General features: G+C 48.6%; 13 protein-coding genes across 13 annotated transcripts; 5 read left to right on the top strand and 8 right to left on the bottom strand.

Annotated features, from left to right (window-relative positions):
- Positions 1-316: 316 nt before the first annotated feature.
- Positions 317-1,733, bottom strand: AKAW2_51659A (uncharacterized protein; the record flags this gene model as incomplete). Its single annotated transcript, XM_041691613.1, has 4 exons — positions 317-632; positions 708-877; positions 929-1,347; positions 1,403-1,733. The coding sequence occupies 4 exons, from the start codon at positions 1,731-1,733 to the stop codon at positions 317-319; spliced, it is 1,236 nt and encodes a 411-aa protein (XP_041545080.1).
- A 433-nt stretch (positions 1,734-2,166) lies between these two features.
- On the bottom strand, positions 2,167-3,809 carry AKAW2_51660A (FAD-binding oxidoreductase; the record flags this gene model as incomplete). Its single annotated transcript, XM_041691614.1, has 3 exons — positions 2,167-2,290; positions 2,346-3,421; positions 3,489-3,809. 3 exons carry the CDS (start codon positions 3,807-3,809, stop codon positions 2,167-2,169), a joined length of 1,521 nt encoding a protein of 506 aa, XP_041545081.1.
- Positions 3,810-4,631: 822 nt separating this feature from the next.
- Positions 4,632-5,600, top strand: AKAW2_51662S (uncharacterized protein; the record flags this gene model as incomplete). The annotated part of the gene is made up of 1 exon (XM_041691615.1): positions 4,632-5,600. One exon carries the CDS (start codon positions 4,632-4,634, stop codon positions 5,598-5,600), a length of 969 nt encoding a protein of 322 aa, XP_041545082.1.
- A 105-nt stretch (positions 5,601-5,705) lies between these two features.
- Positions 5,706-7,715, bottom strand: AKAW2_51661A (putative MFS transporter; the record flags this gene model as incomplete). The annotated part of the gene is made up of 8 exons (XM_041691616.1): positions 5,706-6,020; positions 6,082-6,789; positions 6,839-6,934; positions 6,984-7,137; positions 7,188-7,378; positions 7,437-7,578; positions 7,624-7,634; positions 7,692-7,715. The coding sequence occupies 8 exons, from the start codon at positions 7,713-7,715 to the stop codon at positions 5,706-5,708; spliced, it is 1,641 nt and encodes a 546-aa protein (XP_041545083.1).
- An 876-nt stretch (positions 7,716-8,591) lies between these two features.
- On the bottom strand, positions 8,592-10,830 carry AKAW2_51663A (Zn(II)2Cys6 transcription factor; the record flags this gene model as incomplete). Its single annotated transcript, XM_041691617.1, has 5 exons — positions 8,592-9,477; positions 9,543-10,010; positions 10,067-10,470; positions 10,555-10,722; positions 10,774-10,830. 5 exons carry the CDS (start codon positions 10,828-10,830, stop codon positions 8,592-8,594), a joined length of 1,983 nt encoding a protein of 660 aa, XP_041545084.1.
- Positions 10,831-10,946: 116 nt separating this feature from the next.
- On the bottom strand, positions 10,947-11,252 carry AKAW2_51664A (uncharacterized protein; the record flags this gene model as incomplete). Its single annotated transcript, XM_041691618.1, has 1 exon — positions 10,947-11,252. One exon carries the CDS (start codon positions 11,250-11,252, stop codon positions 10,947-10,949), a length of 306 nt encoding a protein of 101 aa, XP_041545085.1.
- Positions 11,253-12,149: 897 nt separating this feature from the next.
- Positions 12,150-13,197, top strand: AKAW2_51665S (uncharacterized protein; the record flags this gene model as incomplete). Its single annotated transcript, XM_041691619.1, has 3 exons — positions 12,150-12,181; positions 12,233-12,499; positions 12,600-13,197. The coding sequence occupies 3 exons, from the start codon at positions 12,150-12,152 to the stop codon at positions 13,195-13,197; spliced, it is 897 nt and encodes a 298-aa protein (XP_041545086.1).
- A 567-nt stretch (positions 13,198-13,764) lies between these two features.
- On the top strand, positions 13,765-15,094 carry AKAW2_51666S (uncharacterized protein; the record flags this gene model as incomplete). The annotated part of the gene is made up of 3 exons (XM_041691620.1): positions 13,765-13,802; positions 13,856-14,437; positions 14,491-15,094. The coding sequence occupies 3 exons, from the start codon at positions 13,765-13,767 to the stop codon at positions 15,092-15,094; spliced, it is 1,224 nt and encodes a 407-aa protein (XP_041545087.1).
- A 414-nt stretch (positions 15,095-15,508) lies between these two features.
- On the top strand, positions 15,509-16,179 carry AKAW2_51667S (uncharacterized protein; the record flags this gene model as incomplete). The annotated part of the gene is made up of 2 exons (XM_041691621.1): positions 15,509-15,802; positions 15,877-16,179. The coding sequence occupies 2 exons, from the start codon at positions 15,509-15,511 to the stop codon at positions 16,177-16,179; spliced, it is 597 nt and encodes a 198-aa protein (XP_041545088.1).
- Positions 16,180-16,522: 343 nt separating this feature from the next.
- Positions 16,523-17,922, bottom strand: AKAW2_51668A (alpha/beta hydrolase; the record flags this gene model as incomplete). Its single annotated transcript, XM_041691622.1, has 7 exons — positions 16,523-16,661; positions 16,717-17,045; positions 17,122-17,199; positions 17,262-17,319; positions 17,378-17,485; positions 17,548-17,765; positions 17,833-17,922. The coding sequence occupies 7 exons, from the start codon at positions 17,920-17,922 to the stop codon at positions 16,523-16,525; spliced, it is 1,020 nt and encodes a 339-aa protein (XP_041545089.1).
- Positions 17,923-19,038: 1,116 nt separating this feature from the next.
- AKAW2_51669S (glycoside hydrolase family 92 protein) lies at positions 19,039-21,669 on the top strand (the record flags this gene model as incomplete). The annotated part of the gene is made up of 6 exons (XM_041691624.1): positions 19,039-19,177; positions 19,231-19,263; positions 19,316-19,425; positions 19,479-20,305; positions 20,354-21,037; positions 21,093-21,669. The coding sequence occupies 6 exons, from the start codon at positions 19,039-19,041 to the stop codon at positions 21,667-21,669; spliced, it is 2,370 nt and encodes a 789-aa protein (XP_041545090.1).
- Positions 21,670-22,334: 665 nt separating this feature from the next.
- Positions 22,335-22,598, bottom strand: AKAW2_51670A (uncharacterized protein; the record flags this gene model as incomplete). Its single annotated transcript, XM_041691625.1, has 1 exon — positions 22,335-22,598. The coding sequence occupies one exon, from the start codon at positions 22,596-22,598 to the stop codon at positions 22,335-22,337; it is 264 nt and encodes an 87-aa protein (XP_041545091.1).
- Positions 22,599-25,362: 2,764 nt separating this feature from the next.
- On the bottom strand, positions 25,363-26,379 carry AKAW2_51671A (uncharacterized protein; the record flags this gene model as incomplete). The annotated part of the gene is made up of 4 exons (XM_041691626.1): positions 25,363-25,567; positions 25,651-25,771; positions 25,827-26,088; positions 26,146-26,379. 4 exons carry the CDS (start codon positions 26,377-26,379, stop codon positions 25,363-25,365), a joined length of 822 nt encoding a protein of 273 aa, XP_041545092.1.
- Between the last annotated feature and the right edge of the window lie 181 nt (positions 26,380-26,560).

The following is a 26,560-nucleotide window of genomic DNA, read 5'->3' on the forward strand; positions in this document are numbered from 1 at the left end:
CGAGACCTATTGTAACGTTCCTCTCCCAGGTCAGCCAAGTATCGAATTATTTGTAGATCCAGATTTGAAGCGCAGGAGAGATTTCATGGTAGTGGGATGTTTTCAGCCACTCCATGCAACATCCGCAACCGAACCAACCTTCCGAATCCGGAATGTGACACACCGACCGAGTAGTAGATTCCTTCCGCATCTTAAATCCGCCAGCTGCGCCATAAAACTGACAATCTATCGAGATTAGCAATTCCATTCAAAATGCTACTATATTACCGTACTACTATGCTCACATATTCCAATCACACTTCGAGTCCAACCCAATTCACGAATCATCCACCTCCCTAATCCCCACTCCAAACATCCCATTCGACTCCACCGCACTCTCGTCCTTCAATTTCTCCGCGGTCTCTACGCCTCCAGCAGGCACCTTGTATTCAAATCTCTTCCCTGGCGCGGGTGTCCTTCCATCCGGTAGTTGGTACGGAAAAGGCAACCACTGTGGCAGGAGACCCAACTGAACGAGAACGGTCGCTTGATCCCATGCGATGTGCTCGTGGTAGAGTCGGTCGCCGCGGATGTTGACGACCGATGTGAAGGGGATGCGAAGCGGTTTGTGGGTTGGGGGTATGCCGGGGATCCTGTCAAATCCGTGTCAGCTACTACTCACATGTTCCGACTAAGATGTGGAAGGCTTGTTAAGAGGTGAAGCATACAACCAATCTACCTCCTTATCATGCGTAAAGGAGAAAATAAACTCATCCACAACGCGATCAATACCCACAGTCCGACTTATCAGCTCTAGAGCGGTGTCGTCGGGGTTGTTGAAGATGAAGTGGTGGAGGTAAAAGTTGCTTAGTTTGGTGCGGCCAATGCCGCCAGTCATCTGTATTGGTCATTAGTATGAGATAACTGAAGGGGCGAGCAAGTGGCTTACGGTCGGGATATGGTTCACATATGGTTCTTGAACCATTGTGGCCATGGTCTTTTCGACAGATCGAACATCGAATTCGTAGTATGTGTGTTCCGCCCAGATTTTCTCCAGGTCGAAGTATGGCCCGTTCAGGTGGCTCTTGAGAAAGGTGAGGGAACGGGTATGCGCTACACTGGCAGTGGAGTATTTGAAGTCGGGGTGACCGGGGATGATGAAGCCTGGAGAGGATACGTCGGGGTAGACGTAGTTGGTGCCATTGATAGTGGGTTCTTGGGACCCTGGGATGTGCATGAGTGTTGGAGTATCGGAGGAAGCGTCCCAAATGCTGTGGTATACTATTGCTGCAAACTTATCTATGCCACTGATGTGGGCCAGCAGTGAGTGGATGAATGTTGGGGCGTAATCGGATTGGGAGCCGTAGACTAAGGTCCACGTTAGTGTGTATAACGGATAACTTCGAACTGGGGGAATATAGACCTAATATGCCGAATTTCTCCTTGTCATTGCATTCAGGCAGGGCGATTAAGCCGGCAATTGCGCTGTCAATTCTGATCGACAGTAGAGAAGCGTTCGCGCTTGAATCTGAGTCGAAAGTGATCTGCGCAACTGCATAGCTTTCCTCGGCCCACTTCTGCAGTGGCTCTGGGTCTAGACTGGTATTTTTGTTTTGGCATTCTGCAACATTGGCTGATCTTATTAAAATCAGGCCTGGACCCTGTCCGCATCGTGAAAGAGGGGGTTGAAGGATAATGTCGTCGCCCAGGTTGACGCGCGGGGCGGATGGAAGCGAAGTAGAGTTGGAGGCCATGATAGTTGAGGAAATTCTGATACTACACGCGATAGTTCAGGATCAGAAAGTATGTCGCAGGGAGAAATCACCCTGGCGGAAATTTCAGGGTTCAAGCTTGACTATCGGCACGGCGGAACACGCCCCGCAGTCTGCGGGGTTAGATCCGAGATTCTGCTGCGGCACTTATCGTCGGTTGTCTATCGCGATTTGTCTTACTACACAAGATACCAATGTGGTTGGACTGCTAGGATATTCTATACTTATCACGATCGGGGCGTCGGCTTTGATCCGTGATGTCTGCAGTGGAGAAAGAAATAATGGTACATTTACTTGAATGCTTATACACGAGTCAAGTATAGGGGATCTAACATTGAAGTCTGGAGTACGATTGCTCTTCCTCTGCTTCTCCTGACCACGACATGTCCTACGAACAACCGAGATGATTCCACATCTACAGACTGAACCATTGATTGAAAACATTCTCAGGGTCATACTTTGCTTTGATGGCTTTCAGACCATCGACGTTGTCGCCATACACAACCGAAAGATCTTCATCGAAGGCGAAGTTGATGTACCTAGATCCAACCAACCGAAGTTAGTCCTGGAAGAATATCTGTAGAGGGCACATACACAGCTGGTGAGTCCAATCCATCAGTTGACCGCCATAAATCACGCATCTTAGAAGCCCATTTTCTCGCGTTTGATTCCAGGCTGTCGTCCATGTACCATGCTATAGCCATCGCGTTGAAATTCACTTTGGTTCTCCAGGCGTAAGCTGACGAATCTTGACCAAAGAAGCGCGCCTTGTCGAGTGAATACGCCTCCAAGAGGACAATACTTTGGCCGGTGCCACCCAGGGAAACAAAAGAAACATACTCCTCCCAAGCCTCTTTCCAAGTGCTGCTGACCATCCGGCTAAGTCCGGCAGAGTATGGAATTTTGAACCCGCTTTTTGAACAGGCCATGCTGGATGCATCAACCCAGTGAGCGTACTCAGTTGCCATCGTAGTGTCGTTAGTTGGACCTAGGTCGAAAAAACATGAAAATGCAGCCCGCCCTTTTTCTTCGGTACCGTAGTAATATAGCATGAGCGCAACCATTGGCGTATTGTCTGGTTCACCACTAGTCATAAAATACATAATAACGCTCATTTCCGGTTCTAGAGTTATCCTGTCGATTGTATCAACCAAAGCTTCCAATTTGTCGGCAGAGAAGACAAGTTGCCCCGTCCAGGCGGCTTGACCAGAGGCTGAAACAGGGTATGATTTCATCTTTGCGGACGTGACAATGCCAAAGTTGGGACCAGCACCGCGAAGAGCCCAAAAGAGATCTATGTCTTTGGGTGTGATTGTATGCAGACAACCGTCAGCCATCACCAGATTCAGAGATAGTACGTTATCTATCCCGAAGCCGAATAAACCCATCAGGCTACCATATCCGGCCCCGAGAAGAGCCCCCAGAGCGCCAATACAGTTGCAATTGTTTGTCTGAACTAAAGCGTTGTTATTCGATGAAGCCTCAATTACTTGAGCAACAGAGGCGCCACCTCCAACAATTACTTCCCTTCTGTTCTTACTGAAGGTGACTTCATCAAGCTGTTTGAGGTTGATGAGCAATCCATCCTCACCCAGGTGAATTGTTTGTGACCATCCATGCCCACCATTCTGGGCTAGAAATGAGATATTATTAGAGGTACAATATGAGACCTGTCGTAGGCTTTCACATTAGCCGTTACAACCCTTGCTATGCATTCAGAACAAACGAACAACATACAATAGCGGCCACATCCTGCTCAGTAGCCGGTGTTACCACAACGCCAGGCGTAGGTGCGTTGGACTTAATCCAGCGCTCATATCTGGTTGCATCCCAGGCAGATATCACAGCCGACTTTGATAGCTGAGGCCCTAGTTCCTCGCAAACCTCTGCTAGATACAAGGCCCAGGGTTGATATCCGACAACTGATAGAAGAAGAGCAAGTGTGAATGGAGCTTTCATGATTGATAGTTTTGTCGCCTTATACAGGTAGTCGAAGAGCATCGGACTATTGATTAAGATGCAGAAAAGCCTCTTGGGAAGTGAAAGCGGCACTTGCATATCCGAGCAAACGTCATTATTGCCATCCCCGAACAGAACCACTTTGCACCCCCTTCAGATATCCTTTCATTGGCACGTAGATGTATCTAAGTGTTGGTCTCTTTTATGCGTAGTATTCGCGATTCTAGCCATGGAAAAATCATGCCAAAGGGAAAAGGGCATAACGCGTTGGGCCTAGAACAGACACAAGTTGTGACACATATATCTCAGCGCCGGATAGTAGCGAGGGATTAAAAAGTATGGTGTGTCATTCGCCAGGCTAGATCCTTTTAGACTTAGAAACTAGCCTTCAGTTGTGGCAGGTCGCACTAGGAGTAGCCAAGATATACTTAGTAGGCTGCAGAGATGTTATCAGGGAAATGTGGCGAGTATTTGGTACAAATGCCCCGAGTTCGCCATTATATTGAGGTTGGAGGCTATGAGAGCATTAACTACTGCAACTGGGTGTAGTTCAACAAATCCAACACCGGCATTGGATCTATCAGTTCCTCCTGGGGAATTGACCGAATGACAGCCTGCGATGGCGGAAAGAACCGGCAGGAACCCCACAATCACGTGCTAGATAGCTACGATCACGTGGAACTTCCGGCGATCTCATTGTTTTCCGACAACAAACCGAAAACTACAGAGCTTCTCCTCAATCGCATTGCAAGAGGTACCCCAGTTGTGGTTCGAATCTTGGGATTTAGTAATACCTTAGTGCTCTTATCTGATTACCACATTTGCTCTACCAATTGGGTGCGATATACCTCAAACTATTTGCAGGTCCTAGCTTGATCCTTGCTCATCGGAACGTTTTCGCGACAGCCTAAACGGACCAAAATGAACGTCGAGTTCCAAGGCACCCTCTCCAACCTGGAGAACAAACTAAACGTGCTTATAAATAGCCTGACAACATCACCAACAGCTGCAGGCGCCCCCGCCGCCGCGATCGGTTTATTGGACGCAGACGACTCGTTGACCTCCGCCGTCGAGACCCTCCGACAACACCAGCAGAACTATGCCAAGATTTTACGGCTCCGTGAAGAAGCCCAGGAACTGGAAGAGAAAGTCAAAAGCATTGTACGTGAGGTGATGGCCTATGAGAAGGAAATCACAACGACCTGTGGAGACGAGTCTGATAGCGACCTGGACTCGGAGGACGATTACTCGGACTATGACTCGGATGAAAACATGCAGGGTGAAAAGCCAAGATCCACTGGGTTACGGGGAATTAAGGAGGTGGACTACAAGCTACTTCTCGACTTCGCGCGGCGGATCAGCAAATACAACCACCAAGCGGCTTCCGATGCTGCAGCGACTGCAGAGGCCAAATCGCGAGAGAGAATCCAAGAGAAGGGACCGGATACAGAAATGACGGGCACAAATGGCAACCAGGATACTGAGACAGCGGAACCGGTCGCATCTGTGACCAAAGACGCGACTAGTTGGCTTGACGAATCGGCAAAGATGACTCGCCAGGCTTATATGCTACCGTATCCGATGGAAGATCGCATTCGACTGGGACTGATGGCGCAAATACAACTCGCTGCTGCCGAGGGTCGCCCAGGCTTTGAACCAGAGAAGGAAGTTGAACGCTTAATACGAGAGGCTGAGGGTGTAGGGATCGCTGATGCGATGCCGCAGGTCGACGTCGGCGAAGAAGCGCGTCATGCAGATGAGGCCGCAAAAGCTGCAGCGCATGCTGGATCTGCCGCAACAAGCGGATCTGGGATGGGAGCTGCACCAATGCCAAAACCTAAGGCTACATTGGATCTCGATCTGTACGACCCGGATGAAGATGACGAATGATGCAATAGTGTTTACTGTACAGATAATGCTACTTGAGATGACCAGCCAACAGCAGGCCTGTTGCTTCTGGACCTTTAAACAAGAAAAATAAACCTGACTCCAAATTCACATCTTGTGCACTGACGACTTTGCTGTCCATTTCCTTAAACGCTTTCCATAAAAATAAAAGGGAATCGCGAAAAGACACCACAAGACTGCGAGGGACATGTTCAACATTATCGGTTTCACGAAGCCGCTCTTTTCTACCCACGGTGTAATGAACTCACTAAAACCATAACCCCACACGTTTTTGTTGACTGTGATTGAGACGAATATCGAGCCAGCAACCGGCTTGTAGCTGTCCACTGCGTAGGTGCTAGTGATAGCTGGGATGGCAGCAACCTGGATACCAGCCGCAGTGTACCCTATTATAACAATAGCCTGGTGGGCAGTTCTCATTAGCGCGCAGGCCTCTCGACCACGGATGAACATGGAAACCTACCCTCCAGTCCCATTGATATTGATATCCAAATGCCACCACAAAATTTCCAATTATGGATACGATCACGTATGGTATGATCGCGGGCAATCTCATTTCTGGCTCTCGAATGCCCCGATTCCTTTTTGTGGCTTTCATGGAAATCCAGTCCGAAAGAGGTCCATTGGTTGCCAGTCCAATGAATGCCCCGATCCAGATCGCAAAATTGAAGAAGCCGATGGTCTGGCTGGAGAAGTTGTATGGAGGCTTAGAGAAAGCCTCGCTCTGGGTGAGGTTTAGGGTCAGAAAGACACTGGCCGACCAGGAAACATTGAAGGCAGCAAACTCAACGATGGGGAAGCAGAGAAGCTTCCACGGAACCCAAAAGCTGATCAGCAGATTCTTTAGATTGTGGCCTTCTAGCTGCCAGAGTTTGAACTGCTGCTTCGATGGATAGCCTCTACCAAGCCATGGATCTGTATCGCTTCTCTCTATCGAAGCATTTTCCTTATGTGCCGCTGCGGCGGTTTTCTCTGGTTCTGATCCGGTATCGGATGAGTTCAACACCTCTTGTGCATGGGTGTCTTCACCGGGGTGGACTCGGTGCCATTTGGTCTCTGGAAAGAGGAAAACGACAAGAATGAGAACCAGCCCCAGTAATGCGACGTTGAACCAGAAAAAGCTACGCCAGCCAACATGCTGAGCCATTGGACCGGCAATTATAGGTCCGACCTATACGGCTAGTCAGCCAGGGAGTTTGACAGATTACTTCGTACCTTACCATGAGCGAGCCGAAATAGAACGTGAAGTAGAGCGTGTTGAAGGAACCTCTTTCGTGCAGAAAGATGGTGTCTGCAATGATCTCCGGTTGAGATGTCTACCGCTGTCTGTCAGTCTCACTCATGCTTCGGCTTTGGAATACCAACCTCGGCAGGGCCAGCTCCGAATCCATTGAGGACGCAGGCTCCCATATAACTACCATAGGATGTTGCCATGGCCCTCCAGATATTACTGGCTAAACAGATGAGAGTGGAGAATATCAAGACGGGTCTCCGACCATATGCGCTCTGTAGCGGAATCCTTATTGTCGTCAGAGCCTTCGACATTTGTGAAGATGGTATAGGGCTTACCAGAAGAAGTTACTGAACCCCAACACCAGAATACACACGCCAGTAAATTTAACCACGGCGGCATAGTCCGTGTCGAAAGCCTCCATCAACTGAGGAAACATTGGTGCTAGGGCCAAAGGTCCTAGACCTTGACTAAAGGAAACCGCAGTGGACAAGCAGATAACGGTTATCTTCCACGTCTTGCTCCAGTTCTGAGATATTCGATTAGCATTAAAGATCTCATATTGCTCCGACTGAAACGCCACTTACCAAAGGATCATGTGGGCTTTGTGATGGCTGCGGGACGAGAACACGATCTGATCGCGACGACGCTTTCACGAAGTGATGCGACCCAACATCTGCCATGATTTCTGTCCCGGGATAGATCTCAGTATTGAGCTCCCGCTCAATCCTAGTGACCATTAGCGGCGATCAGTCCTGAAGAGATCTAACATACTGATGGAGAGCCTACGCACCATCCTTGTTAGTATTTCGCATTTCAACCCATGATCAAAGACCACTTACCGCTTCATCATAATTCATCTCCATATTCGATTCCAGCACGATAAATTCTTAAACTTCAGATGAGCGAGCTCTAAGAAAGCCCTACAACCCCCCAAAAACCTCACTGCCATCACCCCTTTATTTACCAAAACCCCCCCTGCAATACCACCTACGCCAACACTCAGACCCTTCCCGCCCAACGCGGAATTCCCCCGGACCACAACACCCCCCATAGCCGACCCAAGGAACCCCAGACAGGCGATACGCACCCAGAGCGGGGGTTTCCGAAAGAAACGCCCAGAGTGAAACTAGCTGCTGTAGCCGATCTTCTGAGCATGGGGTCCTTCATTGGTTCTTATAGCGTCCGCCTATTCTGTCACGGAGATGTCTGTGCTGGGGGTAAGACCCACTTCCCCGGATTTCGTTCCTTTCTCCACTTTCATTGCCGTTCGAGTTGGCGGGAATATGCCGCTGTGGGGTTTGATGGCTGGATGGGACTACGTCAATGGATGAATTCTAGGTTTGGTCTCTTGAGTGGTCATTGACTTTGTATAAAGTACTACGTGCGTGGTTATGCATGGCTAGGAACAGGGAATAGATAGGGACAGGGAGAAGTGAGGCAGGTTTTGTGTCGGTTATTTCTGGTTTTCTTCTGGTAGACGGTACAACCATAATAATACTATTGTATAACTGGCTGCAAGTTTCATCCAATCATATACTTTACATCATCTTCAAAGTTAGTGATTCAGCTTCGGCTGTTCCTAACTGCCGTGTTGGCACTCAAACGTATATAGAATTCACAAATCAGAGAATACAACCCAAACACATCAACACTACCCACCCAACCAACTACAAATACATAGACCGAACCCCAAACATCCATCCCTCACAACCAGACGAAAGAAAAAGAAATATAAGAATCTACCTCTCCTCCCACAACCCCTTCAACCTCTGAATCTCTGAATCCGTCTCCCATCCCAAATCAGCCCCAATCCCACACAACAATTCCTCAACAACCTGCCGTTCCTCCTGCTTCTCTAAACACTGTCCCGCAGCGAACAGCAAAGCCGGCATATAAATCCGCGCGCAGCTCTGGGGCCTCGCCGCCGCTATCCCCACAATCTCCTTACATCTGTAATCCACCTCCTTTGTGACCTCCCTGTACCCCTGGAGTCGGTCGAACGCGGTCGTGGGACTTGTTATCACGTCCGCGGGCCGATTGAGACATAGTGCTAGCCGGCCGAAGTGGTATTGTTGCATGGTTGCTGCGCAGGATGGGAGGGAGTAGTAGACTTCTGGGCGGGGAGTGTGCAGTCGCAGACATGGGCGGAATGTTTCGGGCATACGGTCGACCCAGGATTGGAAGGAGACGGAGAGGTTGAGCCAGGTTGTAGAGGTGGAGGTGGAGGTGGGGGGTGTGGCTGGGGTTGTTCTGGTTGGAGGTGGTGATGGTTGGGTGATGAGTTGGTCTAGTTGGGAGGTTCGGAGGTGGGCGAGGAAGTTGGTCAACTTGGATAGGAGGTAGGTGAGGCTGTTGGAGGCGAAGTCTTCCGGGGTGGGGAAGGAGGTGCTGCTTGAGGGGTCAATTTCGCCGGCTTCGGTGAAGGTGAGGCCGGCTGCGCGCCAGAGCGGGAGGTTGGTTGGGTCGAGGTAGGTGGGGAGGCGGTTAAAGTAGGAGGCTAGGTAGTCTTGTCGAGCGAAGTTCCAGAATGAGGCATTGATGCCGTGGGTAAATTTTATGGGGTCGGAGGAGTTGTTTTTGAGGTGGAGGAGGGATTCGAATAGGGAGCTGACCCCGGTGAGGTATCTGTGTTTGTATGTCGGTTAGATATAGGGTGTGGTGGTGTAGGGTAAGGGGTTGGGGCTAATTACAGATTCCATTCCTCTCCGGGTTTGCTTATGAGTTTATACATGGTGAGCATGGTTGCTGTGGCTAGCAAGGCCTCTGTTTTCCTCCAAAATGTGTCGTCTCTTGCGGAGGCAGGAGTAGTCTCTGCATGGCGGTGCAGCCAGGTTTTCACGATTTCGACGGGGCCTTCCAGAACAGCGGAACTGGAGAGAGTCGCAAAGGATTCTGGCATGCTTGAGTTCATGCGCGCGATCGACATATAGTAGTAGTTTGCTGCCTTGAGATACCAGTCCACTTCTGGCGCGTTGGGGTACGTCTCCATGGCTGCTGGGCTAGTAAACATGCCAACGTTTTCCGGACATGTCGCGCCCTTCATCTGGCCCAGATGTATTGCTGCTAAGGCGCCGATCGAGTACCTCACGTAAGGATAATCTATCGCTCGTATGGGAACGTATGTTGTAAAGAACCTTCTACTATCGGAGAGGTCCAGCCTAAGGCCATTATTATGTTAGAACGCAAACTGATTACAGTGTTGGGCGTTACGAACCATGGAGCGATATGTTGGGAGTAATGGCGTATAAGAAAGGATATTTCGTGCTCAGAGTCTGTCATTAACTCTGATACCACCTCATGGAAATCCTCTTTATCACTTTGGACGGATTGGCTGTCATGAGCTGGTGATTGATCATCAGCTGTTGCATGCTCTTCATGATAAGTCATCTGTTCACCCGCTGCAGCAGCACGAGTGCTGGCGTTCGGGGTATGCTGATTTTCCACTTGTAATTGATTTTGACGTCTTGATTCGGCTATAGGTGAACCGAAAAAGACTTGACTAGCGTCGGCTGGCTGATCAAATACAGCTGTTGCAGCTACACGCGTGTGTATTGGATCATCAACAGCATTGCTTGTGATTGCAGCTCCTCCAATATTTGACGGACTTTCTCGCGTCACCTAACCGGTGTAAGCAGCAGTTGACTACCGAGGTTTACGGGGGGACGCGAGAACGGGTAGCTATACCCTGATGCATGTACTCACTTTATTGGGACTATGTGAAGGATCCCGTCGGGGGTTATCCTGTTGATATGGCGCATATCGACGCCGAACAGAGGCACCCTGATCGATAAACTTGCGAGTTTGTACATATCCCGGGCATTCAACTCCAGCATTGGTGCAACGCTGGCAGCTGGGGCGTGTCTCATCACACTAAGATGGTCAGCTTGACGAAGCAAGTAAATTTTAACATGCGATCCTAACCTTCAGATGGCGCTTTTTACATCGCTCACATGCCTTGTTTGATGGAACTCCCGGCATGGTGTACGCTTGCTGTGGCGTCAAACAAGGAGTCAAGGCTGGTCTTGGTGGCAAAGCAGACGATACTGCTCATCCTAATGAGAGGGAAACAAAAAAAGACCTCACAGTTCATACACTTATGTAGAATGCAATGTACAATCCAGATATCTAGTTCCAAATGGTTGAACGAGGGACCTTTCGTCGTCGCCGAGCTTGGCACACCGGGATCGGGCCTGGGGTTCGCTCGGAGAAATGTCGGCACCGCTATCCGAGCCGGTACTTCTGGCCGGCTGTAGCCGAAACGTCCCAACATTTGCCAGCATCCGTGACACTTCTTTCAGGACAATGCGGAAGAATAGTCGGATAAAAACCAATATACAATTGCTGTGTCTTGCTGGTCGCACTGGCTCAAAAGATGTCTGATCCTCCTTCCTAACACACATCTTTCAAGGTCTGTTCCTTCTCAATCTCTCTCTTCAAAAGGGTACCATTCACTAGCGCCTTCGCTTTCCTTCAGTTAGTCGCTAGTTCCCCGACATTACTATTCTGGTCATGTATACTACACTCATTGCTAGCCAGCAGGGCAGTGAAGAAGAGGTTGCCCTGGGCTACCTCATTGGGCAAGAACTCAGTCTGTAATTGTGATGCCGTATTTGTAGTTGTCACAGTCATCCACTAAGGATGTGTATATTACGGTATTCTTTTCTGTCACACGCGCGCGACCATCTTGTAGGTATTAAACATGAATGGTAATAATCTATGCCATCCATCATGGGGCATATGCTTAATGTAATTGAAAGGAACCCTACTTGTGGTGGAAGGACTATATAACCTGTTTTCCAGAGGACTACTATAGACCATCGAAAACGGGACAGTGGCCTGACAAAAACCACCGCGGGCACTACCTGCCGCAATTGAGGTCAGATTCCAGAACGAAGGCCAAGAAGGCGCTCTGGGGGAAGAGTACAAATGCACCATGCGATTTCATGTTATCCTAGTGTTTGCTTACCCAAATGTTAGTCGGTTTGTTACTAAGGATTGGAACATGCATGGAGTGGCGGCTCTCGCCCCACTGACAGGAGGCATGGCCGGTTACATGCTACTGTGGCGGGCTCTAGCGGTGCATTGACGGGCTTCATACTCGCCCTAATAGTAGAGACTAGAGACTTCCCCTCCCTGCCCCAAATTCCTACATGTCCCCCTTTATTCCCCAGCGGTCGTTCTTAATAACTCTTGGTTTCCCTCTATTTAAATATTCCAAATTCTCTCATGAGATTTCCTTCCCCAAAGCTATCCACTGATTTCGCCCATGGAAGGAAAGGTGGAGAGAACACTAGAAAATGACCCTTTCCTGCCCTATCTGGCTTCGCGTGTAAGTATCAGACCCCGTGGGTAAATGCAACCCTGCTGAGTTTCCAAACAGATTCCTTCTCGTTCTGGAGATCGCGGTGTTCTTACCCCAACTCTTGCGCATCTGGGTTCAAAAGACGAGCACCAGCCTCTCCCTCATCTACATATTTTTGAATCTCCTTAGTGCCACCGAACGGTTTACCGTCGGTTTCTCAGTAGTCGTCAACTCGACCATCGCCGGCGCCGATGCGCCAGCCTTTTTCGTCCATGATCCGAGAACAGTGGGAGATTGGCTGAATCTGTTGCAGCTAGGTCTCGATTGGGTGCTGCTCTTGCTCTTGTAAGATTACTGCTACTAGCCTCTCCTTTCCACGGTCCGCGCTCCGCCAAACCGAACCGAAGACCGTCGCCTGATAAAGACTAACTGAAAATGGCCCAAGCTTCATTCTATGTCTCACCTATCCCCCTCCCCACTCTCCCTACACCAGCCAGACACGCATCCTAGTCGCCGTCCTGTATACGGCGTTCACCCTGATCTCCGTCGTCCCACTTTTCACTGACGCTCTCTTCCCCTCCATTTTCCACGAACCGGGTGAACGTGAACTCGATTTGGGCGTGGCCATATTTATGGGGTTCCATCTCTTTTACCTCAATACCATATTCACACTTCTCAGCATCTGCTCGATTATTCCTCAGGCCGTCCAATTTCGCTCGCTCCCGTTGGATTCCGGTGTGGTTAGAGTGCGGGACTGCGCTCTCCAAGGGGTAGTATTGGCCATGTTAACTGTGTCGTGGGTGTTCCGAGTGAAACTCCCGGATGGGGTCGATGTCCTAACGCCGTTCCGATCCCTTATCTGGTATGTATGGGTAGGTTGGCCGGCCGGAGGTACGGGGATATTTGCTTTAGTCCAGGGGGGTTTGGCTGTCTTGGGGCTGGTAGGTAGAAGGAGAGTGGGTGGTAAGGGAGTGAGCGTAAGAGGGGGAGAAACGGATCCGCTTCTACAAGGAACGGGGGATGTGGTAGAGGAACAAGGTTAGATAGACCTTCCTCCTTTACATGTTGAGTGGTTTTGGGAGAGTCTCTCCGATGTTTACCTGAACAAGGGAGAAGAAGCATCGAAAGATGATTAGTTCCTTAACTCGTGACATGATTTCACTTTGGGATGTTCTTTCGATTCCAGTGCATATATTTCCGAATGGCCAAGGTACATGCCATGGAGCCCTGGAAGCTATTTCACAAGTTAGGACTGACAGTGTCTACAAACCTATCATATGGCGTCTTAAAATCACATTCAAGAACTTTCCCTTTGTTACCTGATTACACTAATGCATGATAAATACATCCATGATACTGAGTCACCTGGTTGGTGGGTAATCAGTTAATGGAAAGTTAGTGGACAGTTAGTGGTAAACAGAGGAAGTGAGCTGGGAGTAAACTAGCAAGTGACCCGCCTCTTACTATGACTTATCTGAATTAGCCAATTTCCCGAAATCAAGAGTTAGTACTTAGTAAATTGCTTTATAAGACCCTTAATCTCCACCCTATACTTTCTCGACTTTTTGTTACCCTCACTCCCGGCAACCAATTTCCCCGACTGTTTCCAAATGGATACGTACATCAGATGGAAAGAAGACCATCGACAGTAAGTTCAACACGACTATCTTGAAAGAATCCGCTAAAAGATATTCTGCCTAGGCCCGATACCCCACCATTGGCCCTGGAGCTAGTAGAAAGCAGCCCGACACTTTGGACAGAGGATGAACCAACCCAATCGTTCACAATCGCTTTGCGCAGAGTCTTAAACAATCAATGCTTCTGGCTGCGATGGTCGCCTTTCATAGATCCCAGTAACGAAGAATTTGTTTTATTGTCTCATAGTCCAGAAAGCAGCAAAGTCGAGAGGATCGGCATTGAGAAAAACTCGAGATATTCACCATTATTACCAAGTGTTCATCAATTCCCCAATGAACCGTCATCGTTCTATGTTGAAGAAGCCAAAAAAAATTGGGATCGCAGTACGATAAATGTGCGAACGGGGGTACCCGATACCTGGATCAAGCTCCTAGAACCGGGGCGCACTTATACCATTCTCTGGACGGGCAAAGAGATTCCATACTGGGATTGGGGTACGCCGCAGCAGAAGATGGGGACTGATCCAAAATGGCCCCCAATCTTGGTTCCGGGTGGTGCTCATCTCACCTTTACTGTGCAAGAAGGGCGACGCCCTCATATTCCCTCACCTCCGACGCCACCGCCAATTGATCCAAGCGAAAGAGTGTAAGCCCTACAACACCGATAGAGAAGAGGCTGGTGAGCTAATAATTGAACAGTCCCGGCGCACCAGTCCTGAGTCTTCAGCTTAGCTGCAGCCCAACAGGGCCTCTTTCCGAGCGTTTGAATATGTCTATCAAGGTCACCTACCACGGTCCATCATCCGACCCCATCACATTCCACGCGTGGGCGTTCAGCCCACTTGGATCCTTCAGCGTCTATCGCCGTGTCTGTCCAGATCAGTCTAGTCCAGAGAGTGAACCGAAATGGAAGACATGCATAATCCATCAGTCACTACATGTCTTTTGGGATAATCCTGACAGACAGCTCAACGTGGCAGAGAATGAAGAAGGTCGGTTCGCGACTCTTTTCCCAGGGGAATCCTGGTCACATTCCTGGTCTCTCGATGCGGATGGAGATTGTGAGCCTGAAGACGCCCGACCTGGTCAGCAGCTTCGATACCAATTCACAGGGGAAACACTGGACTGGTGGGATTGGGGTACGATGGAGGATCACGCGCAAACCGTTGTCACGCTGCCTGGATCGGGTCTAGAACCCATTAAGCACCCGAAGAACAATGACAACCGACCGAAAGTGGTCATACCAGCTTCTAATATTGTCGAGTGGATTGTTCCACGGTGCTTTGATCGTCAATTTGATTAGTGCAACTGCAATGTTCTTCAGGACTCTGTCGTTCTTCTAGCCACAAAGCTTCAGGTTACCGTGTTACTATAAGCAAGAACAACTACAAATCTTTGTGAACTCCAAGTATATTGTTAGCTATACCAGAGCCATCTATCAGGTAACCCGGACACACACCCCAGAAAGGCCTACAGAAAACGTCTCCAAAAATCATGATCGTTCGATGACAGCGAACAGAAAGGAGTACACATAACAAGTCAACTAATGCAGTGCCGCTTTAATAGAGACAATAACTTTGATCACGGGGCACAGCTGCTGTCCCCGCATCTGGCAATGCCCAAAACAAGCAGGCGGGCGGGGAAAGCCACCGGAAACATAACAGTGCATTATCTTCCTGCCATTCAAGACTGACTACTACACACTACTGACAGTAAAATGGGACAGGGCAGATTGCGAAACAAAGCCGCTATTGTGACCGGCGGAGGCTCTGGATTTGGGGAGGGAATCGTCCACAAATTCATTCTCGAGGGCGCCAATGTGATCATTGTCGATATCAATCGGCTAGAAGGACTACGAGTGCAGAATAATGAGCCACCAGGACGCGCTATCTTCGTTAAGGGAGATGTATCGAGTGAGCCTGATTGGAAGATGGTGCGTGAAGTGGCACTTGAGAAGTTTGGGAAGATTGACATCGTGGTCAATAATGCTGGCATTGTTCATGAAGTTCAGGTATCCTCCTCTTGTTATTCTTACTGTATTTATGTGCTTCTATTTGAAGTTTACTGATAGCCTGATCCTTATAGCCATCTCTCGAAACATCCGAGGACATGCTGGACCGCATGTACAAAGTCAATGTCAAGAGTATCTATCACTCAGCCAAGACTATTGCTCCCTACTTTCAGGCCCAGGGTGGGGGTGTTTTTGTGAATATCTCAAGTATGAGCTCTATTCGCCCTCGGCCGAAGTACGCTTGGTACTCCGCTACGAAAGGGGGTGTGAGGGCGGTATGTCTGTTCCTATCTTTTCACTTCTACGTGTGGAGATTGTCTTACGATAAAATGAGCGCAGGCGACCAAGAGTCTGGCTGCAGAATTTGCGAAGGATAACATTCGTCTCAATACTGTGTGTCCCGTTGTAGGCGAAACTGGAATGTAAGTATCGATTTTGATTATCCGCCCTGTTGACAGACGCCCTTACTACCTTGTATGTGTGCTAAACATGACCAGGATGCCTGTAATCCTTGGGGGTCAGGACACACCCGAGACTATTCTGCCTAGCATCCCTTTGGGACGATTTGCCACTCCGGAAGACGTTGCTAATGCCACTACCTTTCTGGCAAGTGATGAAGCTTCGTTCATCACAGATGTGGAATTGCCGGTAGATGGGGGAAGATCATTGTGATTAAGATGTTGAACTGCGGACTTGATGGAGCTATCAGCGAATTTGTGATTATGTACTGCGAGCTTCCGAACTGAGCCATCTGGCACCATTTATCATGTCCTGGGTAGCTGTCTTCGATGTGGTCAGTTCGGGGAATATCCAGAATGCGTGGGGCATTCCCTGGTAGACAGCGACCCGCAATGGTATGCTAGACATGTAGTCAGTGGTAATTGAAAGCGCACATTTTAGAAGGGCTATTGTACCTCCTTTCTTCAAGTTTGTCCGCATAGGCTAGGGCCTCATCGCGGAGCGGGTCACGGCCACATATCATGATAAAAGATGGCGGAGATCCACCAAGATCCCGGGACAATAGTGGAGATACCGTAGGATCTGCCCGGTCATAAGGCTGATACCACTCGATGAATTGCTTCATTGAGCGCTGATCGAGGATTGGTGTATCAACGAATTGTTCCATACTTTTCAGTCCCATTCTCTGGTAATGCAGCTCACTAGAGCATAAGACTGGAGACAGAAGGAGCTGACCCCGGATATCGACTCCCAAAGTCGGGGATAGTTGGGACAGTACAGCAGCCTAGGTCAAAAAGTGTTCCATTCTATTAGTAGGGGCATCATCCAGTCTTTTACCAGAAACCATATAAGTTTCATACCAAGTTTGCCCCAGCACTAGTCCCCCCAACGTAAATCTTACTCTTATCGAATTCATGGGTCAGATTGGTTTGGCATACCTATTTAGAGAGATGCTATTAGCTATATCTAGTACTGTGTGACTGAGAGGATGGTAATATACCCAACGAAGTGCTGTGATCGCATCTTGAATAGCTGCTGGATGCGGATTCTCTGGTGCACTGCACGATCCCATCGTTTAATGGTAAGCGAAGCCTCTGAAACCAATGGGTCACTTACAGGCGATAGTCAACGCTGACCACATTTAGCATGGCTTGCACACATAGAACCCGACAGATATTGTCTTCTCCTTCCAGGTCTCCCAGGGCCCAGCCCCCTCCATGGAAGCTTCACGTCCGATACGATACTATTAGACCGTTCCAAAGCATAAGATCTCACCAAATACATACTAGATCATGACGGCCCCTTTTGCTTCAGGCGACAGTGGCTTGTATATTCTCAGTTTCAATCTCGACGGAGAGTCTGTACTTAAGTTATCAACTTTAAGTCCTTCATCTATTGGCGTTCCATGTTGTTGTGCACGCATTTTGGCCTCGCGCATTGTTTGACGATATTGATGTACTGAGCCAGTCAGATGAGGAATTTGGCTTCTGTTATTGCTATAAAACTAGCTTTGAAATTAGCTTGTTTTTACTATGTCAGTAGCTCTTGGGGGCAAATTGCAATCATCTTACCTCTTCCCATTCTACATTCTCTGTGGCAAAGGCATCCCTTTGCGATAGCCACCGGCCTGCGCTGGCACTAGGCATCTGCTCTCGACTCATGGCTACTGGCTTTGGGTCAGCCTGAAGTGTGCTTGAGATTCAGAGTCCTGGAAAGAGCGACCGTCCACATTCTCTTGGACGAGTAAGGACTCGAATGCATTCGCTTGTTCTCGCTTTCTAGAGGCTGTATATAATGTCATCATAATGATTATCGTATGATGCATGGCAGTCTTCCAACGCGGTTCTGGCACCAGAATGCGGACATGTGACCAGACATCCACAACGACTACCTTCAGACTTCCTGTGAAAGCTACATTTAGAATGCGTTCTCCTGCAATTTCACGCATCAGATACCTTTCAGACTTATTTGAGGAAATTGAGAAGTATCCAGCTCACTCCAACCACCCCTCTGAAACCCAATGTTTGGTACCTGGAAACGCGTCTTTCCAATGTTTCTACTACAAGAATTTCCAATCAGGTCAAAACAATGCCTTGGCCGAAGGTGCAATGAACGCGACTTGATCCTCCTTTCATTCCCAGATGGCCTACATACACACGCCATCGGCGTGGAAATTCCGGCTAGGGCTCTCCGCATAAAGTCTTGTTGAACGATATGAAAGGTTGAGAGGTCAGTGTCAGGCAACAGATCCCATATTTATGGGATTTTTCTTCTGCTGCAATTCTAACGAGACAGCGCGTACCGATTCAGACAACAAATAGAATACTCCTCACTGCGGATGGGCCATTATGACAGGGGATCGTCGGCTCTCCGCATTTCGGCTCTCGGATCATTTCATCCCTTGCAGGGACTGGCCGACACGCTGCTCCGATGGAGCGTTACACGCAGTAGCTGGTTACTGTTCCCGATCAGGAATCAGACCGTGTCAATCGCTGCAGCTAAAGCAATTCTGCCAATATTCGGGGGGTATCAAACGAAACGTGATGCTATGATTGGCCTCGGCAGTACTGATAATTTCCTTTCTTCTACCCCTCATACAGTCACGCTGCGCACAAGAGAGGGGTGGGCTTTCTTGACCTCAAGTCGCGGGGAATTTGGGTTGCAATGGAATGTCACTACACGCGACGCTCCTGTCGTTAAATACCAGGCTTCATGGCCGGTTGTTTCTGATGGTGCAGCATTTGCATGGTCAAAATTGAAGCTCCGGTCCTGCCAAAATGTTCTTATCATCAAAGACACACAAAGCACTACCAGCAATCTTCCTAGCTTGCGGTTTTGTGGCTGGGCAAGAGAGCAGTAACTCGAGCTTCGATGTGCTAGACTACGTTAATCCTCTGATAGGTACCTCCAATGGAGGTAAGAATATTTCCTTGAGATTATCAAGTCACCAAGCTGATTTAACTCTACAGGTCACTCATTTGCAGGGGCAACTCTGCCCTTTGGTCAGAATTCCCAACGTAGCGGATAGTCTCCATGCCCTCTGACAGTTCTTAGGAATGGCAAAAGCAGTAGCAGATACAATTGGTGAAAACCAAGCCGGTTTCGCCTATGACACGACATACGTCTCGGGCTTCTCCCACATGCATGACGATGGAACCGGTGGCGTGAGTCATCTCGCTCAGTGGTATGCTGTTGCACGCTGACTGTTGTCCTTCAGTCACCATCTTTGGGCAATTTCCCCATTTTTGTGCACCCGGGATGTCCAAATGATGCACTCGACAAGTGTACATGGCAACAGGCCGATCGGGCGATACCTTGGGCGAAAGGCTCGCCAAAAGCGCGCCCTGGTTACTTTAGTATTACGCTTCAAAGTGGTGTATTTGCAGAGATGACTGTCACGAATCATTCAGCTTTGTATCGATTCACCTTCGAAAACGCGACCGAGACGCTCAGTCCTCTGGTTCTCGTTGATCTCATGGATCTTCCACAGTCGCGCACGAATGGAACAGCATCAGTAAATCCATCCACGGGTCGCTTGACAGGAAATGGTACCTTCAGCCCCAGCTTTGGTATCGGAACTTACGATCTCCACTTTTGCGTAGATTTCAAGGGGGGTGTTGTTCGAGACACGGGTGTGTGGTCCAACAATCGCGTCGGTCAAGGACAGACAACCGTATCACTCACATCTGACGGGAGCAACACCGCCGCGACCCTCTCTGCTGGCACATTTGCCCGATTCAATATGTCAACAGATGATCAAGCACTAATGGCAAGAGTAGGTGTGAGCTTCATCAGCGTAGAACAGGCCTGCTCCAACGCTGAAACGGAGCAGCCGAATTTTGACTTCGCTGGAACAGTGAACGCGGCAGAGGACGCATGGAGGGACAAATTGAATGTCTTTAGTGTTAGCCCGGGAAATGTCTCATCCGATATACAGCAAGTATTTTGGAGCGGCATGTATCGTACGATGATAAGCCCGCAGGACTATACAGGAGAAAACCCACTCTGGCAGAGTGACGAGCCGTATTATGACAGCTACTACTGGTGAGTGGACCTCTTGGAGTTTTCCACATCTTACTTACGACATTATAGTATTTGGGACTCCTTCCGCGGCGTTCATCAGCTTCTGACGCTAGCTGATCCGCTGTCTCAATCTCGAATGATGAGAAGCCTGGTGGACATCTACCGCCACGAAGGCTACCTACCAGACTGCCGAATGTCATTATGTAAGGGATATACGCAGGGAGGGTCAAATGCGGATGTTCTTCTCGCTGAAGCTCTCTTGAAGAATGTCAGCGATATTGATTGGGCTACTGCGTATGAAGCTGTTGTGAAAGATGCGGAGGTTGAGCCCGCGAACTGGAATGTCGAGGGTCGCGGTGGACTAACTAGCTGGAAAACACTCAACTATATTCCGACCGACGATTTCGATCCATATGGTGTTGGGCTGCATACACGCAGTATCTCCAGGACTGTCGAATATGCGTACGATGACTTTTGTATTGCACAAATGGCCCAGCGTCTGGGTCATCTGAGTGACTACGAAACGTACATGCTGCGTGCAAACAACTGGCAGAACATGTTCAAGGATGATCAAAAATCTTACCTGCAAGGGAAGGACACTAACTTCACAGGGTTCCTACAGCCTCGATACCCCAACGGGACTTGGGGCTATCAAGATCCCATCTTCTGCAGTCCCTTATTGAATTTCACATCTTGTTACTTGAGTGCGGATGGGCACGAGACTTATGAGGGAAGTTCTTGGCTCTATTCATTGTGAGTTTCATACACTTTTTCCTCTCTCCGCTCAACTATTGACTAAATTATGAAGCTTCGTACCACAAGACATGGCTGCATTGGTCACACGATTAGGCGGACCGCAGACCTTCACGTCCCGGCTTTCTTATCTGCATGACTCTGGTCTACTTTACGTTGGTGACGAGCAGGCCTTCCTCACCGTATTCCAATTCCATTACTCCGGACGGCCCGCGCTATCGACTCAACGCGCGCACTACTATATCCCCTCCCAGTTCAACACATCTGTCTCTGGTATTCCCGGCAACGATGATGGGGGAGCCATGGGCGCGTTCGCGGTCCTTAGCATGATGGGTCTGTTCCCAGTCCATGGTCAAGACGTGTACCTCATTAGCCCGCCATTCTTTGAGGAGATCAGCATTCAAAACAAGCAGACCGGAAAGCTCGCCACGATACGAAATGTCAACTTCGACCCTACGTATCAGTCAATCTATATCCAGAGCGCCAAGCGGGATGGCCAAGCATGGACGAAGAATTGGATCAGCCATGACTTTTTCCTTAATGGAGGGACCCTCGAGCTTGAGCTAGGTCCTACGGAGAGTGACTGGGGGACTCGGGACGAGGATTTGCCCCCGAGCATGAGCAATTACTGATTAGCCTAGATGCCTCTATTCCTCGTCCCTAGCTACCGTACGTGCCTTTGGGCCTTTTTGCAAGCTTTTCTGGATCGGGCACACGGGTTATGATGTGGATATTGCCTGAATAGCTTATGATCTGGGTCTAGCCTAGGGTCATTTCGTGTGTTCCATCTACAATCCAGTAGCTATCACCAGTCATTCTCTTCCCGAAGACAGGTCCCACCGATATACCTCACCCAATAGCAGGACTCATAGTAGATACTGGGCCGGGGAGACAGGCTCATCAACGTGACCCAGGAGGCTGAAACTCCCTTGATGGCCTTCCCAGGAACCCCCCTCTCCTTAACTGACACGCCAGTCACAACAGCCACCACGCTCAGCGACACCACCGTAAGAGTCAAATTGCGCATGGCGCGCCTCATCCGCGGCGCCGTTATCTTAGCCACCTATTCCCTAAACGCACCCGGATCATTCCCTTTTTGGAATGGAAAATCCGGCACCTTCTCACCAAGAAACTATACACATCCATTATTAGCAGGTCAACAGACGGCCCGCAACCAAACCCCCACCCCAGAGCAAAGACGAGGAATACTTAGAAATACAACCAAAACCTCTCCGCATTACACACCTTCACAAACCACGTCACCCAACTATCTTCTATATCGCTCACTACCGTCCGTCTACATAAAACTTCTATGCCATGCATCCAAGTCACTTCGAGTATTCAATCTCACGTTCGCCTTCGGATACGCCTCAATCAACTCTGCCGCAAACATGGCAGGTACTGAGTCTAACACCGCATCGTAATCGCCCAAGAGAGCGTCGAATTCCGCCTGCGTATTTGTGTCATGCGAGATGCGCCCATTCTTGGATGTAGGCCCCGTTGGACTCGGAGACCAGCGTCCAGCCGTGGTAAGGCCGGTAGTTGAGTTCTTCAAACGCATGGCTGAGACTTTCTGTTGCGGAGCGCGGGAGGCCTGCGCAGATCAGGCGGAGGGAGCGTGTGCGTGTTCGGGGTGGGGGTTGGGGGTAGCTGTAGAGGGTGGATTTAAGATGTTTATAGTTATGGTGGTTTGGTTGGGGTGGAATGGTGTGGATGATGGGTGGGTTGGGGTCTGCTTTGTTTAGGGAATTAATGGTTAACTACGAAGGTAGGACAAGGCTGATAGAAGTTCGGTTTAGCTCTTCTCTTATGAGGTCAGTTCGCATTTATTGTTATTGGGTTGGAGCTTAGCTCTTTAGAGTGTGGTTTGTAGCCTGTGACAGAGTGTTGTATAGTGCTTACGGGGTTACCTAAGCTCATTTGGATATGGGCAAAGAAGGCTGTCTTTATTCTTGTCTACGACGTCAAGATGTGTGTTTCTCTTCAGACTTTATTGATTACTAACCTATCATGTTGACCGAAATAAAAGTATTGAATATTGATTTCGTTGGATGGAGGTACATTTGCGCTGAATCCAGTCCTCTTGTGCTCCATTCTTGAGAAAACATGTCTATCTCTGTAGAATGAAGAGAAGAAGACGAAAAAAAAGAAAGAATACATTTAAGTTAGTTTCTAGATATATGATAATAGATGCTGGTGAAACAGTTAATCGTGTTGTTCAGCGCGGTCTAATTATTCATTGAGTGCAGCGAAGCGTGTATCTATAGTCTCGATTAAGCTCAGGAGACACGCTACCGTGTTATCCATGTTTGGCGTAGTATCAGTATCAGTATATTTAACCTGGATGCTCTGCTGTTTCTCTGCCTTTGCAGCGGCAGCGGGTAGTTCTGTAATAGTAGTATCATTGTCCTCGACCCTTGGAGTCCTTTGAGATATTCCGTGATCAGGCGAGTTAGCTTTAGTATCTTTGACCTTGACGCTCTACTGTTCCTTTGCCTTTGCAGCAGGGGCGAGTAGTGCAACGGTAGTATCGTTGTCCTCAATGCTCTGTTGGCTAGCGACAGTGGCATCTTTCAAAATGAGGCATTGAGCAATTCGTTGTGAACGGTATATGGTGTAGAGAGCCTCTGAACCCTGTTTGACTCCAACCTGTTGTTCGTTGCCAGAGTCGGTGGAGTACTCGGTAAGGGGTTCACTGGCTTCGTCGTGTGTGGTAAGTGCGACGGTCCCTTCAATAAGCACTATTGAATAATACTAGTTTTTTAAACTTATTGGATATTATTTGACTATTATCCTGTTGTGAAGATTTTTCTACTAGATTATAGTCTATAACTATTATACTGGTAAATAACAGACCTGATAGTATATAAGTTAATATACAGAGGAAATAATATATATGAATACTTTTTTTATATAGTCAACTAATTCTGTTCTTTATACTTAATATAATTATCTAAAGATAATTATATATCCAAAAGCTTAGTTACAGAATACTTATATGTATTTATTTATAAATAGCTGTATAATACTATTCAGCCTTACTTCTCTTCTCTTATTTATAACTAAGGTATCTCTGAGATAATTATCAGTTAAACATCTTCTTGACATAGTTCAACAGTACATATACCAACAGGACTAGGCTAACTGGGACAGGGAAGCGATCCTAGGGTTTGACATAAATCTTCTATATTTTATGATTAATTTCTTATCTAGTTATTAGGTTCCTTATCCTGACAAATAGATCCTATCACATAAAGTTTAATATCCGACTTTGAAATCTCCGACCTCCCTTCCCGCGCCTGAACATTCGGTTGTGGTGTGCAGAGTTGGTAACTGAGCAAAGAGCAGCCAGCCCAAGAAGGGAAGGGGATCATGGCAAAACCACATCATCCTTCTGCTCTAGAATCACGGTCAATATTCGAACAATCTAGATGCATAATTTATCTCATGGGGCTTGCTCTGTATGGTGTAACATGTCATGAAATCTATAGTAGATAAGATCCGTCATATGCCATGTATATTTCAAATAAAGATAGCTGTTATCTGTGAAGTCCAATAAGTGAAGACATATGATAGCAGATTTCTGAAGACGTTTGGTTTACACCTCTCACGGTAAGAGTGGTCGGAATAAGTTTGTAGTACTATTTGCTGTTTTGTTACTTCAGAGATTACATGCAAGCAGAATGTGACTGACAGAGTTGAGGGGATCTCGGATTCGAAACCACGAATTCAAGCACAGGGTGGTGGGCTCGAATGATCGACATGCGTCATGTGGCGTACCTGAAATTGATAGCGTTTGACACTAATCTTAAATTACCTTTATAAGGACAAAAACCGTGGGTCATTACCGCATGGGCTTTATTTGCCGAGCAAACATGCGGGTTGCCACTGGCCGCATCCAGATCCCCCGCCTGTAATACGGGTCGGCATAGTATTGCTCACGGAAGTCGAATCAACCCTGGCAGTCCCTTCATCGATAATAAGTTCCGACATGGAGTCATCCCCGCACCTAAGGAGTTCGAGGCGAATGGGGCTTGAGCGGTCATTTTATGGAAATAATGTGTTGAACACGTCAGAGATGTGGGAATCCCTGGTCAGCAGGATCGGCGGAGAGAGATACTGTACATTTATTGTCGGTCTAGTGAACGTGAATAACCCTCCTCAACCTATTAATAGACCCTTCATTGCAATAAATAAGTCTTACTAAAACGAAAATCAATCACTACATTTATTTACCACACCCTCTTCGGCTACAACAATTATCCCACCCGCAGTAAGGATGCTGCTTAAAATGCACCACGCCATGCTCGCACGTAACCCCAGGCTTAAATGCGTGCAGTATAAGGTCCGGCGCCCCCTGCCGCAGCAGATGTAGCGCCGCTGTCTCGCGTAGCGACGTGCAGCTGGGCTTGTATGCCAGTGGTCTCTGCGGCGGGAGCGGAGGTGTGAAGAATCGGGGGGGAGCTCCCGGCGGCTGCCAGTGCATCATCATGGAAGGCGTCGGACGCAGGTCCGGGAGAAGTTGCGGAGCTGTGGCGTAGTAGTTAAAGTTGTTGTTCGACCCGTACAAGCGTATTTTTGTATCGCTAGGTGCTGAGATGTCAAGTGCAGACTCGGAAGCGACGCGGTGGACTACGTGCAGTTGGGGGTCGCCGTGGTGGCCCTTGTCATCCAGGATGCGGATGGGGGACTTCGGTGGTTGGTATGGTGGAGGTAAGTCGGAGGGGATGCTGTCTGGCTATGGATTCTATTAGGAAATCAAGCATATTAAAAGGGAAGATTGGGCAACATGCGGTAAGTATTTCGCCAAGTTTCGCCTGGGATGGATCCGGCGGCTTAATGGATGAGGGCCTTGGTGATGAAATTGGATGTTGATCCGTTCCCGTGGGTGTCATCCCCATCGTACCTTGTCGACGGCCTGCCAGGCGATCCTGCTCTTGTCTGCCTCGTAAGTCCTCCCAGTATTCTATTGTTTCTGCTCTTGATGAGGTTGCGCTAGAAGTCGACTCTCCACGGATGAGGCCAAGGGTCACAAGGCGGGGGTTAGGGCTCTGGATGACATGTATTAACAAGGCCGTCTACTCAAATAGATACTTGCAAGCACTTACTGCTTGGGGTTGCAGCCCAAGGAACAGATGGGGACCCAGCTCGGCCAAGTTGAGCAGGTGGCTGGCAATGTTGAAATTGTCCATAAACAAGCTCCAGGCAATTGATAGATCCGAGTCGTCATCAGAGGTCCATTGCGAAGTGCCTATTAGCTCACCAAACTTGAGGCAGGAGTCAAGGTGGGATACGCAGGTCTGAAGTGCCTTTCCTACCTCCTCGGACTGTTCCTGTGGCATTGCTGTTGCTCTCTCAAAGAACTTGGATTGGATATTCTGTGTTTCAATATATTTTAGAGCGTGCTCAACGTCTGAATGAATTGACAGATGATCCTGACGCTTCAATTTCTCTCCGAAAATGTGGAGTCGAGAGAACAGTCGCTGACAGCAACGTACAAGCGTCTTTTGGCTCAACATCATG

The sequence above is a fragment of the Aspergillus luchuensis genome, chromosome 5, assembly GCF_016861625.1.
Source record: "Aspergillus luchuensis IFO 4308 DNA, chromosome 5, nearly complete sequence".
In the NCBI taxonomy this organism is placed as follows: Eukaryota; Fungi; Ascomycota; class Eurotiomycetes; order Eurotiales; family Aspergillaceae; genus Aspergillus; species Aspergillus luchuensis.